We start from the raw sequence: 20,160 nt of genomic DNA, 5'->3' as shown, positions 1-20,160 counted from the left end.
AAATAAAATAAATGAAGGGAAATAGGAATAAATAAATGGAGGAATGTTGTTCATTAAATAAGACTAATTAAGTATTAAGGTAATACAAAAATTACATATTTATCATTAAATGTAGCTTTACACCCCTGGAAAATGCCATTGGAACACTTTAATCTGGAGAAAGTAATGCAATGGTCATATTATATTTGCTATAACCATCATTTGAATTTTTATAGTTCGTTTTTCCAACAAACCATTTAAACAATGCATCCAATCTAATACCGTGTGGGATGGCACCCATGCCAGTGGTGGGCTATGGGCTTCTCATCCATTAGGATAGTCAGATGAAATGTCAAGAGAAATGAAAGCAGCCAATGCCATTGAAATGCCAGGGGCTGTCATGCCTAGAGACAAAATACTGCCAAGCCATCCATGTGCCTGACTGCTTCTAATAAACTAAATGCTGATAAACAAATACAGAAAGAAGAAGGCAAGCATTCGGGAGAGGGTCACCTATGGTCATTTGAAAAGAAGTACAATACCAAGAATAAATAAACAATAGAAGCGCAAAAAAGTAAATAAGCAATAAAGTAACCAATGAATCCGTCAATATGTTACAAAATAAACACAATGATTGAAAATGTAATTTTATTCACAAGCAAAATAATGCAAAACTTCACTTTAATTGAGCAAATACATTATTTCCATTAAAAAGTTGCAGGTACTCAATCTTAAACTCCAGAGGAAATTGCACTAATTTTGTTTCCAGAAACAAAGAATTATTTTTAGCATGCAATCAATGCAGCAGGCTCCTTACACAGATATGAAAGAAATATGAGAAAATGATAAAAGAGCACATATATTGACATCACTATCAGTGACCGTATCTTGGTCAACATACCACCATGATGGAGTACAAAAGAGGGACAGCATCGGGTCGTTTGCCACCAAATATCTCCCGATCCCCATTCACAGCAGAAAAAAGTGCATTGAAACAAGACACTTCGATGAAACATGAGCCGTGATGGCCGGCCGCCTGTAGCACTCAGGAAGTGAGTTATGGGAGCTCTGATGTAAATGACACTACATAATCTCTCTCAATTCTTCCCATCTTACAATAAAAATACCAAAAGTAAAATGTTCTACATAAATGTAAGAATGTTGTAGTGCATGAGAAAGAAATAATATTCAGCAAAATTTTAATGATATCGCATTGATGCACTTTCTCTCAAGCCTCGCCTTATTCCATATCGACAAAGCACACAACGAATTCCCATTTCTCAGTCAGGGTATCAAAAATAAAACCTGTGTCCAGTGTAAATATTGTACTTTTAAGAGTTAAAGATAAGCTATGTGGTACCTCACAGTCTTTCATCAATGACTTCATTGGTGTAACATAAACCATTCTCCGCATCTTTTCCATTCTTACCATCTTCGCCTCTTCCATCACTCTTGGGAGCGCCTTCCTCCACCTGAGCCCACGGCTGAAGTTCTCCTGATGCAAAAGTTCCATAGAACACGGCCCCGAGCAGGTAGATGATACTTGAGATGTAAAACACTATCTTCCATTCTGCTGCAGTCTGTCAAACGTTAAACAATGGTCAATTTTATGACAATTCACATCAAATCATCGATTAATAACGGGATAATTGCCAAACACAAATGCAGATAAATAGGAAAATGAATTAGCAAATATAATAAATAGGCATTAGCAAAATACATATTTAGTCCAAAAAGTTCACTGCGTCATTAGATTGATGTGACCTCTCTCTCTCTGGCAGAAGCGACTGCCATGCCTAATATGATAGATTTTCAGGTTGCAAGTACCTCTTGAAATATTACTGTTAAACTTTAAAAATCACAATAATATGAATGGATCAAGTCCAGGGTTTTTTTTAAACTTGTAGTGATGTTCATAATGCATACATTCTATTTCTCTTACCTTGTTTTGCACGATATAACCAGTTATTGCAGGACTAATTATTCCAGGTAATGTGGCAACTGTGTTAGACAGACCCATGAGGACACTCGCATGCTGTGGTGCTATATCGAGATGATTAACACTACCGAAAGAAAAAAAAAACATTGCATTTAATTCTTGATGGTTGAAAAAAATTTCACATAAATATGAATTTCAAATTCCAATTACCAGAAACACTAAATGAATGCAAGGGAAAGCTCTGCGGGGACTTGTTTGAACCTCCCCTTACAATTCAAGACAAATGAGCCCCTTCATATGAACTATATACTTTCTGGACCTCTAATCTTGGGGAAGAAACTGAAATAATTAGCAGCACATCCTTCTGGTGTGAAATTAAAGCAATTTTCTTAATTAAGTATTTATGCATCAGAATCATATTCATAAAGCTAAATGGCATACACAAATACATATATTCTACTGTTTCAGGCTACACTTCGTGGAAGTATTTCATATCCTTATTAAAAAGACTTGGTACTTTTCCACAGAAAAGGTACAACGCGTTTCAAGCCGCAAGTCAGTGAAACACGTTGCACCTTATAATAAAATTCTGTGGACAAGCACTAAGTCTTCTTAGTGTGGATACAAAAATACAGTTCTGTTGTAAGTACTATTTTTTACTCAGTGTCATACAGCCGGTGATATTACAACTTAATATAAGAATAATTTAATGGAAGAACTTTTGAACTAGTATCAATAAAAATTGTAGCCTTGTACCTAGCCTCGTGATAGCAATGGCATATTAAAATATGTATTACAATAGAATCATTTTACCTTTAAGTGATGTGTTCCGAGACTTTCTGCAATTAACTGGAAGGGTTAACCCTCGTGATGCTTCTTCGCAGCACGTATTCCTTATGAGGACGCCTATTCTTTCAGGTCCCGGACCCAAATCACGTAAATAATGGCACTAAGCGCGTTTTGGAAACTACAATTTTAGACTATCTATGCCCAGATAGACAATCCGGTATAACCGCTTGTACAAAGACACTTATTCATTAAAAAACACTTCAGATGATATTTTACAAATAGAATGCTATTGAAAACGTTGGGCACCAGTGGATAGCAGGCACTTTCAGATCACACACGAATGTCCTATTTTATTTTTCATGACGTCACTTCAACACGCATATTAATAGCGATATTTGTTTGTTTTAAAGATGTTAATGTCCAGCGAAATAGTGTGAGCCCAAGAATTTTGCAGAAAAAAGCCAGATTAGTGCCGGAATTCAAACAAAGAAACATGTTGTTTGAAGGCAATTTGACTGGAAAAACCTCGATGGTCTCGTAGAAGTCAGAGAAAATTCTCAGATGTGTGGACAAAGCCAGTAAATATGTGGCTTTATCGGTAAAAAACCAGTTAATTATTTCGGTTGGTTATCATTTAGTGTTAATATTTTATTCGGAACACAAATGCAGCGCCTTTGGGCATTCGCGTTGCTGCTAAGAAGCCAGTCAACGCCACATGTGCACTGGAAAGTGTATTCGGCTATGTTTTTTGCTGCCTAGGCTGAAAGTGTGTCTCAGTTAAAAAACGATCAGTAAATGGTCATTCACGTTTAATAATTACAATAATTTTATTTTAACGGAGTTATGTACCTAATTTGAATGTGCACTCTGCTTCCAAGAAATAATATTTGAATCGCCAAACCCATTGCTCCGGTGATCAATTACTGTTCTCTCTCAGATTACTCTCCAGAGCCCGTAGAATACTCCAAAACGATTCGCGTACAAGTGTGATGACAAAACTTTTTGTCATAGTATATAAAATATTGAGCAGTCAATTACAAATATATGACATCTCATCCCATATGATTAGACAGTTAAATGACAGCAGGAATTGAATGTAAACACAAGATTTAGGCAGAATAAGTGCAGAGAGTTAATTCATAACTTGAGGCGGGCAACAAATCAAGCTAAATAAGTATGGTGGAAGATGTAGTGCGAGGATATGGAAAGTTTGCAGAGGAAGGGTGAAATTGGTGCGGTATAAATGAAGGTTAAAACACTATCAGGAAGTAAGAAGGGAAGATCTGTGTTAACAGATAAGACGGGTAAGGTAACAGTTGGATCAGAAAAGATCCAAGGGAGATGGAAGGAATTTAAAGAAGAACTGCAAGGTAAAGAACTTAGGTTTGCTAGCTTAAAAATAGATAGAGAATTTGACGCAGATGAAGATAGCTTAGTTTTAGGCATACTCTATGATGGCATATAATATGGCATGCATGGGAATGAAATCAAAAAGGCTGTGGAATTGGATAACATTCCTGCAGAACTACTAAAATGTTTTGGAAAATTTGGGAAGAAGTGTCTATATGAACTGATTTGTAGCATCTATGAGGAAGGAATCTGGCCGGAAGACTTCGTGACATAAGTTTTAGTCCTATTCCGAAAAAGGTAAAGGCTACATCATGTGAGGACTGCAGAGCAATAACTTTAATTTCTCACATGGCTTAAGTGGTTCTCAGGATCATCAACCAAAGGTTTCATAGCAGGGCAAATGATCACTTAGGGGATAATCAATTTGGGTTCAGGAAGGGGAGAGGCATGTGCAATGCCATTACAGTAATGAGATCACTAATCAAGAGGAATATAGAATACAATCAGGATGTATTCCCTTTTTCATATATTTCAGAGAGGCATTTGATAGATTGAATTGGGAAAAACTAATTAATATATTGCTGAAGATAAGAATAGATTGGAGGGAAAGGAGGCTAATCCGCAGCCTGTATATGTCTCAGACTGTTCAGGTGCGAGTTGGAAACGGAGAGTACAGATGGGTAGTGATAGGAAGAGGTGTAAGGCAGGGTTGTCCATTATCACCAGTGCTGATTGACATATTTGTGAAGGAAACGATTAAAGAGGCACAGGAAAAACTGGAGATATGAATCAAAGTCGGTGGAGAATTAGTAAATACAGTTAGGTTTGCTGATGACCAAGCTCTAATTTGTCATTCAGCCAAGGGGTTGCAAGCATTGCTGAGTGAATTGTAAATTCTGTACAAAATAGATATAGGATGAGAATAAATAAAAATAAAACCAAGGTTATGCGATTTTTCAGAAAGAGAAAGGCTAAGATAAACATTAAAATAGGAGGGCAAAAAATAGAGCAGGGAGAACAATTTACGTACCTCGGAAGTGTTTTGGACCAACACGGTCAAAGTAGTAGGGTTGTAAGGAGAAAAATTGCTCTAGCCAAAGAGGCTTCCACAAGGAGGAGGCAGTTGATGACAGGGACGCTGATTAAGGATATTAAGAAAAGACTCGTCAGAGCTTTCATATGGAGCGTAGTTTTGTTGAGTGCTGAAACATGGTTATGGAAGCTGGAGGTTAGGTGTAGATGAGAGGCTTTTGAAATGTAGGTGTGGAGAAGGTGGAATGGGCCGAAAGAAAAACAAATGAGGAAGTTTTAATGCAACAATTTCAGAGCGTAAAAATCATTCGCCTTGACTGGGACTCGAACCCAGATCCCTCAATATCCGGTCGAGTGCTTTAGCCACTTAAGCTACCGAGGCGTCCTCTTAAACTCTGAAATTTTGGGGCTTTTAAAGGAACTAGATGTTATGACGAAATACCGTACATACAATGTCACATGCATTCTTTTTTACGCTCTGAAATTGTTGCATTAAAATGCACATTAGCGGATGACTCCGTTAAAAGTTACTGTTGCGGCATCTCCCGCAGTTTCTTTGGAATTTGTCAAAGGGAAAACACCATACGTGTTTAAAGTTGGCTTTTAACCTCGTGGACAGTGGCGCCTCGCGCACGACTACGAATGCATGTGACATTGTATGTACGGTATTTCGTCATAACATCTAGTTCCTTTAAAAGCCCCAAAATTTCAGAGTTTAAGAGGACGCCTCGGTAGCTTAAGTGGCTAAAGCACTCGACCGGATATTGAGGGATCTGGGTTCGAGTCCCAGTCAAGGCGAATGATTTTTACGCTCTGAAATTGTTGCATTAAAATGCACATTAGCGGATGACTCCGTTAAAAGTTACTGTTGCGGCATCTCCCGCAGTTTCTTTGGAATTTGTCTTTGAAATGAGGAAGTCCTAGGTATGGTGAGGGAGGAGAGAGGATTGTTGGGAGAAATCATAAGGAGGCAGGAAAAATGGATAAATGAATGAAAAATGGATCTGCATTGGAATTCTGAAGAGAGTAATAGAGGGGATAATGTTAGGCAAACGAGGAAAGGGTAGGAACAGAATAGGAAGGGAGGAAGCACACAGATATGAAGAGGGACTTATTGTATTGTGGGATACTCAGTTGTGTTTATTTTTGCAAAGACAAGATCATTATTTTGTAGTTGTGCCCATCCGAAACCACCTTAACCGGCAGATTACCGAACAAAAAAATGCATTAGGTAAAGAATAGTTTCCAAAGAGCTGATTGAGGAATTAATGACAGGCATCTAAAGTAGAAATCTAAAGAAAAGACTAGCAAAACCTTTAAGATGGCACATACGTTTGCATGGTGCAGAAACTTGGTCGTTGAGGGAAGAGGGCGAGCATTTGTTGGGACAGTTCAAGATAAGGGTGAAGAGATGAATGAAAGAATAAACGGGATGTAAATGAGAACAAACAATGGAGTTCTTGGCATGGTGGGGAATGAGAGAATCTTGTTGTTTTAAATTCCAAGAAACTGCAAGAGATGCAGTAAGGGTAACTTTTAACGGAGTCATGGGTTAAAATGCATTTCAGTAGTTTTTATTTTTGAGTTAGTACAGTTAGTTATTATTATAATTTAGTTTCTATCGGAAATGGAAATTGAGGAAATCACGGAGCAAGGAATCAACTTCAAGTTTTTTGGTGAAGAGCGGTGAAAGTTATCAAGTAATGACTTAAATGTTGAAAGCTGTTTATGGTGATAATGCTCCAAAGAAAACATCCATTTTCAAGTAGAGTACATCAAACCAAAAAATCAAGGAAAAGCCAATCGAAAATCAAAATAATGCTCCTGGTTTTCTAAAGTGTTTGTGAGATCACATGCTACCAAATGTGACTCGAGGCAATGGATGACTCCTTCACCATGACACAATGCACCTGCATATTTGGCATTGATTGTTTGCCAGTTTCTGGCAAAAAATTCAATCACCTTCATCCTTGATCATCCTCCTTATTTTCTAGATCTCGCCTGTAGCGATGCTTTCCTATTCCCAAAATGCAAAAATGTGATGAGGGGACATCACTGGGGAAATGTGGACGCAATAAAGCAAGAAATGATGAGAAAACTAAAGAGCCTAACTGCCAAGGACTTCCAAGGGTGCTTTAAACAGTGGAAAAGAAGATGGAATGAGTGCATAGCAACGAATAGAGAGTAATTTGAAGGGGACAAAATCGATGTAGACTAAATTTTGTAAAATAAAATTTTTATGGCCTCAGTTCACGTATTCATTGGATTGACCTTGTATGTGTATTTTGTGTCATGTTATTTAGGGCTTAGAAGTACAGGAGCGATTGGTCCTAAGGCCCATCAAAAATCTACCCTAGCGTCGTAGAGTATTGCAAATAATTTGAAAAATGGATGACAGCCAGGGCACTGTATTCCAATGGTAAACTTTTAAAACTGAATTTCAAAATGATTAGATTGTGATTGTGATTTTATTATATGGCTACGTACAGACAAATTATTATTTGTCTGTATTTTGTTTCTTTTGATTGTATTGATGATATTATCACAGATATGTACCTATGAGGAATAAAGACTATTGTTATTATCATGGACTGGTTTTGACTCAATTTATTAAGTATTTATGAGAAAATATTAAAGCAAGACATAACACAGTTAACTATTTTGAGGAACTTATTCAAATTGAATTTTAAAAGTTCATGAGACATTCTGAAAAGATGTTAACCACTGTTTTATGATACATTGTAGCCATTGAAGAAGTGTTTACTCTAGATGTATCATATATTTGTACTGAGATTAATAAAAGAATGGTTTTCTGACAACCAACAAATGATTTTTAAACACAGAGAAAACTCAAAACCGTATTTATAGTAAATACAATATACCTCTAAATGAATGAACCTTTCAGATTAGATATAGTGTTGGAGTCTAAGATGACTTGAAATGAACCTAATATTGGTGGTTAAAGTAAGCTGTCTATTGCAATGCTTTTCATGAGGAGAACTAAGCCACTCAAGCTGCATTGAAGTACTTCAGATGCAGCAGAGGTGTACAAAGCATGTTTGTGCTACAAAAAAGGCTGCAAGATTAAGCACAAATACTTCTGCCAAAGGCCATTGTAAACAACTTATTGTAAGAAGTTGTATTAAAGCAATATTCATCAACAACCCATTCATTTTAAATAATTTATGTGAAAGAGAACCTCTATACTTTGTCAGAAAGGTCAGATGTGCACCACCACAATACAAGAAATAGAGCAAAAATTGAAGTTTCCTAAGCCTAAAAAGTCTTTTGCCTCTATGGGAAATAAGCTGTTCACCAAGTTACCTGGTATAGTTAAATATTTGGGCATAATTAAACTCAAATATGCGATGATTGAACCATATGAATGGTTTACTGCCGAAGCCTTTCATTCCTGACAGGATTCCTTTGATTCATATATAGCAACTATATTTACCCGAATGCAACAGCCTATTTATGTACATATAAAATACATATTTTATCCATTAATTTTCCACTTGAATGTGATATATACCTATTGTGGATTGAACATGACCTCTAAGGGCATCAATTTATGACTAAATTGACAAAATGAAAGGTTTCACCATTATTATCACCAACTGACTAATAAGTGACAATGATAAGTATTCACAGCATAAATTACTTGTCTTAAGTTATGCTCCCCGCATTAAGATTGCGAATTCCCATAGAAGGTCAACTCTTGTTTTCTCGTTTCACTTGTAAATATATTGAGGATTCCTGGTACCTTGCATGCAAACAGGAGTTCACTTACAAGTTCAACACCTTTATGTGGTTCTTATCGACAGCTGTCCTTTGGGGTCCAAATTAGGAGTAATGGTGAAAAAGTAATAATAATAATAATCAGCGATCAAGGGTTGAGCATAGGTAATGTGCCCAGCTGAGACCATTGCCTTAACAGCTTCCTTCCATTCTCCCTTACCTTCGCCTCAATTCCCTTCAATTACCAAGATACCATACTATGCGTAAATGATGAACACTTACTTGGCAGATTCCACTTACAAGGCCTTGCAACGAAGCCATGGTCATGAAAAATAAGAACTCTAGTGGAATCTGCCAAGTTAGTCTTCCCTCATTTATGCCTAGTATGAAAGACTTCAACCAAGTAATGCCAGTGTCATAAGTTATAATAACGAAAGAGAAAGACAAGACTGATGATTTTTGAGTGTGTCATTGACCCTTGTGCCATCCAGCATGAACTCACCTAAAACCTGACCATGCAAATCCCCCCAATCCAACAGCAAGTGTGAGCCCAGCAATGGCACCTCCTGCTGATGGTGAGTGGGCTGCCAGGAGCATGAAAATGGTTTGGCTCAAAAATGCTCCGCAGTTAAATATTTTCCGAACACCAGTAGTGGACAGAATATAGGCAACAGTGTTTCCTCTCTTGACAGTTAGTGAAAGGGCCCTCAAGTAATCTGCCAAATAACCAGCCATCTGCAGAACAATAGTCATGACCAAATATGGTAAGGCAGACAGGAACCCAGCTTTGTTTAGGTCAAACTCGAGAGTATCTATAGGGAAGAGAATGGACGTCTCCATAAATTCATTAATGCATTGATTATAGCCAATACAAACAAAAATACTGGTCAATAATCACATCCCTGGAGCAATCTTAAACTCTGCTTTTGGTGTGATAGACCCCTTAAATCCTTAAGATGCTGTACACATCTTCAAATTTAAGCTGATAACTGAAGAAACAAACACTTATCTTAACTTATCATTGCATCATTCCCAATACTTCTCTTTGAGCATTTGTCAAGAATAGAAGGAATATGAAATCAATACTCTCCAGTAATCAACCCAATGGCTGATTTTGATTGGTGAGGATGAGATCACTCCAAACTAACCATTAAACCATGGAATATCTACACATTTAATGAGTTAATGAGACCATTTCCTCTCCCTGCACAATAATAAGATTATCCAAATGAAATAACCAGGCTTTGAACCCAGGTTAATTTAGTCAGCAGTCCAGCATTGCCCAATAGGCTACCATGCCACCATTCAATCAAATCCTTGGAGCACTTCTTCACTAGATAATGAGACAATGGATGAAATAACTCACACCAATGGCACCTGTTTCATTATATAAAATGCCAATGTACCAGTTTGCCGCTTGTCACTACATACGTATATGTTCCTCCCAATGGGGGGAACAGAGTTCTGGCTTACAAGGCATTCCCTTCACAAGGGTTTCTAGATACTTGTTTGCTATAGTGAAGGGGGGCCTGAGGTGTTACTGGGTTTTGGTTTTGCATGTAGCATGCTGGAATAACTGTGCCAAACTAAGCGGTGGAGTGCTATGACCATTAGCAAGAATGCACATGGGAAAGGCTATTAAGCTTGCTTACACTGCCTTTAGATCCTCATTAATGATTACATAAACCTTTATCGACCAGATTTAAGCCCACATGGGGAGTAAATAGAAAAAATTAGAAAAAGAGTTAATTTCACTATCAACACATATTATTGAATTGTTGATTGTGCCTAGGATAATACTCAGCAACATTTTCACAGTATGTCTAACTTATTTTATCAGGAATTCATTGTGCATAGCAAGGGAGTTAATCTATAATAATTATTGACATTGTTGGGCATGATGAGAGATTGACAAAATTACCCAAAAGCAATCAAAGGTGCTGAATGAGGAATGATTTCATTTGAAATGACAAGGTACCTAAAGAGCCAACGCACATCAAAGGGCCAACAATGCCCTACACCTTGGTTGGCCCTATTGCACCATCATATCTCATGATGGTGGAATGAATGAACCCTTAATGAGCAAGGGAGGGACTATTTTAAGGGAGGAGTTGACCCTTTCTTGGAATGATAGAGCTTCAGCCATAATGATAAGAAGGGAAGCAAGAGGCAGTCCAATGTGCACACAAGAGCCCTTCTTCTGCAGTTGCCTGTTCATGCATACATACATACATACAAGTACTTTTCCCATTGCTGAAGGATAAAACATTGGACTTGCTTCAGCCAAATTCTTTGCTTCCCCTCATTATGCCCTTCCTCCTTCAGTTCTCCATAGCCTTTTACGTGATATTCTACCCAAATACCCTATTCTCATCCCCCCTTCTACATTTAATGGCCTTCAACATCCAACTACCTCTCAACATCTCCGTTTACATGTACTGAATGCAATATGAACCTGCATCAAGTATTAATTTCAATTCCTAGAAATTGAATCACACATGCACTTTGATGTCTCCCCCGGTTCTCCAATAGTCTGCTTGTATTAAGCATTGTCTCCCTTCATTTTATCCAACAACCCTACAAATATCATGCTCCTCTACTTAATCTGCATTTTTCAATATTCACCTTACAGCTCCCTCTCTTCTTCTGCAATGCTCTTAAGGATTCATCACCTGCCTTCATCTCTATTGCACCTGCATAATGCATTCCTGCATTTACAAATATTTCAATCTACACTCTTTGTCTAGCTCCTAAGAATATGTTTCTGGCATTGGCCATAAGACTCTAAGTATATAATTCACATTTATTCTTGTTGGCATGAAGATTAACAATTATTATCAATCAAATTGCTGCCACAAGCAGAAAGAATAACTGTATGGCATTTAAGATACATATTTTCTTCCCCACATTGGCTTGAAACATCATCTGATTTTTTCCCCTTCCAAAAGAGGCATCTACAGTAGTTATAGCATCATTTTACTACCTCTTACCCTTTGTTTAACTTCAATCATTTTCTTAGCTTAAAAAGATACCCCTCCTGTCCACAAAACTAAATTTTGCTAATGCTAATCGGAAAATTATTTGGATTTTTACCTTCCTAAATTATTTTACTAACAGTATTCAATATCACATGTCGTAATTATTTCCTTATACTTAGGATGCAATTAGAAAAAATATCCAAGTGCAGTATGCTTCTTGATCCAGTGTTCCTCGTGAATAATAAGAGGAATGGAATTCATAAGATCATTGAATTCACGAAGCCATTCTCCATGTTATTGGGGAATAAGGAGCAGATTACATCAAAAGTATTCTAACAGCCTAATAATGGGCAGACAGACTTCCTGCAGGCAATGTGGGCACTGCAACCACAGAACAAGTATCCGTCATGAAGGGAGAAGAGAGCGAGGAGTATGGCTGCTTCAGGGAACATTCATTATGCAGCATGTATTGCAAGAAATATGCAAACCATTATCACTAATGCATAAAAACTAGAATTCATAACTAACTCACGCAATCTTCAGGTTCATTTACGTTATCACCTGAAGGACAGTCAAAATATTTGCTAGAATTGTAAAATTTTTCCACACTCAAAGAAAGGTATCGGGCAAAATCTTTTTTAAGATTTTTCCTTTCAAGCATATCATGGTGAAAACAGAACTGAGTTCCAAAGTCAACTCCATGATATTAACAGTGACCTCAAAAGAAGCACTACAGCTCAAATGATTGATTCAGTTGCCAAGCTGAAGTACCAATCATGAATGTTGAAAGATTAGACCTAGGCCACCTTTTATTTATTATTATCTAGTCACAACTTATATTGATAAAATTTTCTTCCCATGAGAAAACATTTTTGGGCATGGATATATTTTTAACACCCCTTTCTAATTTCACTCAACATTTCATTAGCCATCAAGCGTATAAGTGGAGATTGACATTCCATGTTTGTGATAATAAGGACTGTTACCTTTCATGAAAGTGGGCAGCTGCGTGAGAAGGGTATAAAACCCCCAATTTTCACTGAAATGTGCCACAACAATGGACCACACGGGAAGTGAAGTGAGGAACTTTCTCCATGGATGGTGCTACAAAGACAAAAGCATCAAAGTAAAGTCTCTGGAACAAAACATTTTTCTATATCAACAAGAGAGAAAAACAACTGTTTTAAACCAAATCATTGCACACATTTCAGTGATGTATAAATGCTTTTCTTAATGAGTAGTGCCCAGGAAAATACCACCAAGTATTCATTATCCTATTCAATACCATTATCAAAGTACACATTTGAAATTTTTGGAAATACTTTGTTCACATGCAGGCAAATAGTATCTCCAGACTCAAAAATAAAAATAGTTTTCATTGTATTTGGTCCACGTGTATATTAACATAAGCATTGTAAAATTGTAATTAAGATAAAAAACTCTCTTTAATGCTCCAATATTAAAGAGGGGAGAACTATACACATTTATGCCATTTCACATGTCATTGGTGATATTCTCCATATTTTAATTACATATAAACATATAATAAGTACCCACCTATTATGATAGGGTCCTAAACCTACCTTAAATGGTAGTCCACCATTTAAGGTAGGCATATGATGATACACACACTTAACCCACCTAAATTTCTTAGCCTTATCCATACTAAAAAGAAAGACTCGTACTTTTCCACAGATTTTATTACACGGTACAACGCGTTTCACCGACTTGCGGCATCATCAGGTACAAATTTGCAAAACAGACAGAGCGAGAATATATACCCTCAGGACGGAGTCGGAGCGGGGAGGGTTGGAAGGATTTGAGAGGGGTGGGGGCTCGCAGGTGCGTTGATGGATTGTTTTGATCATTTCCAGGCTAGTTTCTCGGAGAGGAGTGGGGAGGGGTATGGGAACAATTGCTCATTACAAAGTGTCATGTTGGGGTTCACCAAGTGCCTTCTAATCTCTAATTGCTCGAGAGCGTCCATTTTTAATCCTTTTGGGAGTGTGTGTAATATCTCTGGGACAAAGTCACTGCTGTGGTTGAATTCTAGTAAATGCTTGGCGAAGAGAGAGTTGTTATTCTGATTTTTGTGACACCTAGCGTGTTCCTTGACTCGTAATTTGATATTCCTGCCGGTCTGACCGACATAAACGCTGTTGCAATCCTCGCATTTCAGTTTATAAATGCCTGATTTGAGAAGGCTATCCTGGGTGTCTTTTCCATTGGCTAGAAGTTTGGAGAGGGTTATGGGTGGGTAGAAGGCTGCTTTGAGTGAGGTGGGTAGGCAGTTGGAAATCCTATATGAAAGATCTCCCAGAAACGGGATCGAGCACCACTTAAAATCTTTAGATACTGCGGGCTGTGATACGAAAATGCTTTGAATGAAATGAAATGAAAAAATCTAGCCGCAGATTGCGAGGTTGCCCTTCGGAACCAATCTCTGGCTACCAAACACCAAGTTGCTGAAATCATCATGTCCTCATTGAAGGAAGCAGTGCCAACAACGACCCGCTCTTCCAGCCATCAGCAACATACGTCCACCCTCCGACGCCTGAGGAAGACAATTGGCAAGGAAGACCTCATCAACCACTGCAGTGACTTTGTCCCAGAGATATTACACACACTCCCAAAAGGATTAAAAATGGACGCTCTCGAGCAATTAGAGATATGAAGGCACTTGGCAAACCCCAACATGACACTTTGTAATGAGCAATTGTTCCCATACCCCTCCCCACTCCTCTCCGAGAAACTAGCCTGGAAATGATCAAAACAATCCATCAACGCACCTGCGAGCCCCCACCCCCCTCAAATCCTTCCAACCCTCCCCGCCCCCACTCTGTCCTGAGGGTATACTATATTCTCGCTCTGTCTGTTTTGCAAATTTGTACCTGATGATGCCGCAAGTCGGTGAAACGCGTCGTGCCGTATAATAAAATCTGTGGAAAAGTACAAGTCTTTCTTTTTAGTATGGATATTAAATACTTCCACGAAGTGAAGCCTGAAACAATAGAATATATTTCTTAGCCTTGCCCAAGACATTCTGACCTCACACTACAATAGGCCCCTCTTCATCTCCCTATACTTCCTTCCTCCCTTCATCTTTCTCAACATCCCTATCCTATTCCTTCCCTTTTCTTGTTAGTCTAATATTCTCCCCGCTATCACAGTTTCAGCATCCCTCTGCCAATCAAAATGCTTGGCATCCATCTTTCCTGCCTATTTTTGATTTCTCCCGCCAATCCCTTCTCCTCCCCACCACACCTAGTGCCTCTTCGTTGGTTTTCATTTTATCCATTTTACTTTTCCCATCCCACCTATATTTCAATTAAATCATTTTTTCTTTGCTTTCTCTAAATGTAGTACATGTTAGTTTTTGAAAAATAGTTGACTTTGAGCTTTTCATTGAAATACATACTACATATTTAGAGGTCTTCTGAATGCATTTTGACCATTTTCCAAATGATGTCTATGATCAAAATGACTCTAATGTTTGAGACAAATTCAGGAATAACCAAACAGGAGTAATCTCAAGGGGATAAGAATTACTGAACATAACACCTTAATAAAATAATTGCAAGTCATAAAGAGAAATTTAGCTCTCTTTGAAAATGTATTTCTTTTAAGGTAATCTACCGGTTAAGGTAGGTTTTTGGATGGACACAACTACCAAATAAACATTTTATTACTCCTAACAAAACACAAAATCCAGCATCTTACTCTATATCAGGTCCCTCTTCAACTGTGAGTACTTTCTTCCTCCCTTCATCCCGTCCAGCATCCCTATCCTGTTCCTTCCCTTTCCTCTTTTGCCCAAAATTATCCCCTCTATCACAGTCTTCAACATCCCACTGCCGGTCAACACCCCCTTCATCCACTTTTCCTGCCTCCATAGGATTTCACCCAACAAACCCCTCTCTTCGCCCACCATGCCAAGTACTTCCTCATTTGTTTTCTTCTCTGTCCATTTCACCTTCTCCATTCTTCTCCACACCCACATTTCAAAAGCCTCCAGTCTACGTCTATCCTCCTGCTTCAATGACCACGTTTCCGCGCCGTACATAGCTACGCTCCATATCAAAGTTTTTACGAGTCTTTTCTTAATATCCTTACTCAACGTCCCACTCATCAACTCCCTCCTCCTTGTGAAAGCCTCTTTGCCTAGCGCAATTCTTCTCCTTACGTCCCTACTACTTTGACCGTGTTGGTCCTAAACACTACCGAGATACTTAAACTGTTCTACCTACTCTAGTTTTTTCCCTCCTATTTTAATGTTTAGCTTAGCCTTTTTCTTTCTAGAAAATCGCATAACCTTTGTTTTATTAATATTGTATTTCATCCCATACCTGTTGCACTGAATTTCCAATTCACTCAGCAATGCTTGCAACCCCTTGGCTGACTGACAAACTAAAGCTTGGTCATCAGCAAACCTAACTGATTCTACGAATTCCCCACCCACTTTCATTCCTACCTCCAGTTCTTCCCATGCCTCTTAAATCATTTCCTCTGCATACAGGTTGAACAGCAACGGTGATAATGGGCAACCCTGCCATACACCTCTTCCTAACACTGCCCATCCGGACTCCCCGTTCCCCACTCGCACCCGTACAGTCTGAGACATATACAGGTTGCGGATTAGCCTCCTTTCCCTCCAATCTATTCCTATTTTCTGCAATATACTCATTAGTTTTCCCCAATTCACTCTGTCAAACGCTTTTTCGAAATCTACGAAACAGGCAAATCCCTCCTGGTTGTGTTCTTTATTCTTCTCGATTAATAATCTCATCACTCCCACGGCCTTATTTAGTTTCATCTCCCTTAATGCCCTTTCTATCTCATTGTCTAGTATGCCTGGACCTAAGCTGTCTTCCTCTACGTCATATTCTTTTTCAATGTCTAACTTTGTTGGTCTAAGTTTTTTACGATACAGCTCTTCTATATACTCCTTCCATCTCTCTTGGATCTTTCCTGCGTCAACTATTACCTTACCCGCCTTATCTCTAACTGTTAGCATAAATCTTCCTTTCTTACTTCCTGATAAAGATTTAATTTTGCTGTACATATCCTCACACTGCGTCTTCCACCACGATTCTTTTGCTTTATTTGTTGCCCGCCTCAATTTATTGTTTGATTCTTTTTACTTCATTTTGCCTAATTCTGTATTTACAGGTACATTCTTCCATTTTTGCCGCTCATCCATCTTTGTAATCATCTCATCCGTGATCCATGGTTTCCTAGTCCTTTTAGCGTTAACGGTTCCAATATTGTCTTTTGCGGCTTTAGACAACCCTTTCTTGAAACTTTCCCATTTTTCTTTGATAGTACTTAGCTCTTTACCATCCTCCATGATTTCCTCTACCGCCTGTTCATATTCCTTCCTGTTCAAACCATTTAATGCTTCTACATTCCAAGTCTTAACCCGTTGCCCCTGTATTATCTTTTTGAAATGGACTCCACACTTTATAACAACTAAATTGTGGTCAGAGTCCTCATCCGCTCCCGGGAAGCTGTGCGAATTTATCTCTCTGTTTCTGAACCTGAGCCAAATCAGAATATAATCTAGCTGATACCTTTCTGAGTCACCTGGCATTTACCATGTATACCTGCGTCTTTTGTAGTGTCTAAACCAAGTGTTGGTGATGACTAGCCCCTGTCTCCTGCAGAACTCAACTGCTTTCTCCCCGCGGTCATTCCTCGTGCCTAAACCGTAGTGCCCCACCTCGTCACCATCTCTTCCTTCGCCTACCGTCGCATTCCAATCCCCCATCACTATCAAATGTTTCCCTGTCGGAACACACACGATTATGTCCTCTAACTGATCGTACATCCTATCGACCTCTTCTTCCTTATAGTTGCTCGGTGGCATGTATACCTGAATAATGACTAAGTTCGTCGGTTCTGCTTTTATCTCTACTAGTAGTATTCTATCCGTTACCTGCTCTATGTTGACTACGCTTCTCCCTACCTCTTCATTTAATACTATGGCAACCCCTCGTTGGCTCTCGTCCCCGCCGCTGTATATTATTCCATACTTATCACTCCAGTAATCCCCGCTATCTTTCCATCTCACCTTGCATAGACCTAAAATATCTATTTTTCCCCTTTCCATCTCCTGCTTAATATTCTCCAATTTCCCTGTCATCGTCATTGTCCTAACATTCCACGTTCCTATTCTAACTAACTTAGTCTTCTTCTCCTGTGTCTTCTGTCCTGCTGCTGCTGGTTTTCCTTTGCAAGGGTTTCGTGGAATGACGACCGCGGAAGCCTTGCCTCCCCCGCTGCCGGGCACGACACACGGCCGATTGGGCCGAGCCCCGTAGTTGCAAGGACTCAAAATCTCTATATTGTCCATCATTTTATATCTTGGGAATGATAATTGAGGTGGTTTCCCGTTGCCTTCCTCAATAGTGTTTTTGCGGTGACACAATCAGTTACAGACCACTGGGGTCAGACGCCATTGCAGCCGCCTCACTGAGGAACAGACGCTGCGTGGACTACCTTTTGTCTGGCTCCTAACCTTTGACCTCTCTGGCATGGGTGACCCTACCAGGAGCAATTATTATTACTCCTGCCAGCACAGTTCTAGGGGTCATCGGAACGCACAAGCCCTTCTACCACGTCAAGGCTGTAGCCTGGGGAGGGTTGAAAATGTATACAAAAAATAAATTTAAATTTGCATCAGGTTCAAAATAATCCTCCTGGGCATTCTAGTGTTAACTCATTCCTGTTATAAATTAAAATTCCCAAAAATGGTATTCCTATTTAGCCTCAAGCCAAATCAAACCCATATAGATGGCTATGATCCCAACATGAAGTCTGCCATAAAATGTCACCCAGCCATAACTGCAGTGTTACTCATGAGTGGCATCTGCGCTTAGAATAGTAAAATGCCAATTTTTACCCAAATTGAAGGACACTGATCCTTTCTTTGTTAGGAAAAGGAATACTCACTCTTTCTGCAGCACGGTTTCCTCCAAGTGATTCTTGGATGTATACCAACTCCTCCTTTGAAATCCTGGGATCCAGTTCAGGGCTTTCGTAAACCAACCACCACCACAGAGAAAACCAAATCAGTCCAATGACCCCTGATTCCATGGGTTAAAAGAAATACAATTTTCCTGTTACATATTTCAAGATTTTCCGCTCACAAATGGCATAAAGGGGTCACAACTCATATGTAACAATGAATGCATAGAGTACCACACTTGAAGTATCATTTTAAAAAATCTCAATAAGTCACAAATAATGCACTAAGGTAAAACCATCACTCTAATCCTTTATCAACAGAACTAGAGTAAAAATCCTAAATGATTTGTACAAGCAGCCTCCATCAATAGAATCCTTATCTTCAGCATTAAAATCAGTCAGCGTAACAACAGTTTGCTTGCAAATTATCTTTTTCCGATGATGGGGGAAAATGCAGCCAAGTGACTTATCAGGGAATGTATATCGCAGTATAGTATAGTACTATAGTGTGAGTATAGTGTGCATACAGTGAGTATATGCTGTTCAAATGTTTGATTTCTTAGCACTTGATGTGATGCCAAACTAACGGGTGTCTAACACATGCCCAATGCTGAATTCTCAAAAAGATGTATGCTTCCAAGCATGAGACGGAGAAATTTAATTGAATATCCTTTAGACCAGCTCCAAATCTTTTTCCTATCTTGCAATGGCAACACTACTAAGACAAATATTCATCCTGCTGGTTCATTTAAACAAATGTGTTGGCTAAATGAACTAACCCTCTCAGTACATCAAGGTCTCAGTTCATCAGGAGGAGTCTACACTTAAAATGGATGAGTATTGAAACACTATTTGTTTATATCAAATAAAAGAATTAATATTTTCTCCACTTTAGTGCTAGAAAAAGTCTGAGCCAGAGTAAATATGCAAATGACTGATCAATTCTAGATGTGACACAATTATCAAATAAAAGGTGGCTAATAGAATTTAATGATTGCCATTCAGTACTATGAAACAGAGCTAACTCTTCACTCTTCCTCTTCCATTGCCCATAAAAAGTGCCCATTTTATTTTATCCATTATTCTCCAATCCCATTTCTCAAAAGCCTCTAATCTGTAATTATCTTCTTGTCTCAACAACCAAGTTTCCAAGTCAAACAAAACTACACTCCATTATATGGGAAATAACAGAAAACTTTGCAATATTCTTAACCCACAAACCACTTTGACTTGGTAGTGAGGTTCCTTTTTAATGTGAGAGTCATGCTTAGCACACTCCCATTTACCATTTTACTCATGGAAAGAGAAATTATATTCAATTTGCTTCTGTAGTGGTAATGATTCTTTAAATTCGACACCAAATGCATTAAAAGTAAATCTTAAATAACC

General features: G+C 38.6%; 1 protein-coding gene across 1 annotated transcript in view; it reads right to left on the bottom strand.

Moving 5' to 3' along the window:
• Positions 1-685: 685 nt before the first annotated feature.
• The window catches only part of LOC139689303 (vesicular glutamate transporter 1-like), a 39,649-nt gene continuing 20,174 nt past the window's right edge, over positions 686-20,160 (bottom strand). Inside the window, exons 5-9 of the mRNA XM_071586375.1 lie at positions 18,757-18,890; positions 12,792-12,909; positions 9,330-9,639; positions 1,922-2,042; positions 686-1,559 (exon numbers count right to left, since the gene is read on the bottom strand). Coding sequence (XP_071442476.1) covers positions 1,341-1,559; positions 1,922-2,042; positions 9,330-9,639; positions 12,792-12,909; positions 18,757-18,890 — 902 coding nt within the window. The 3' untranslated portion in view covers positions 686-1,340. The remainder of the gene's footprint in view (positions 1,560-1,921; positions 2,043-9,329; positions 9,640-12,791; positions 12,910-18,756; positions 18,891-20,160) is intronic.

Source organism: Hetaerina americana, unplaced genomic scaffold (assembly GCF_022747635.1).
Source record: "Hetaerina americana unplaced genomic scaffold, ioHetAmer1.1.p SCAF_22, whole genome shotgun sequence".
Classification (NCBI taxonomy): domain Eukaryota; kingdom Metazoa; phylum Arthropoda; class Insecta; order Odonata; family Calopterygidae; genus Hetaerina; species Hetaerina americana.
The sequence above is the reverse complement of the archived record's forward strand: the minus strand, read 5'-3'. Positions and strand labels throughout refer to the sequence as shown.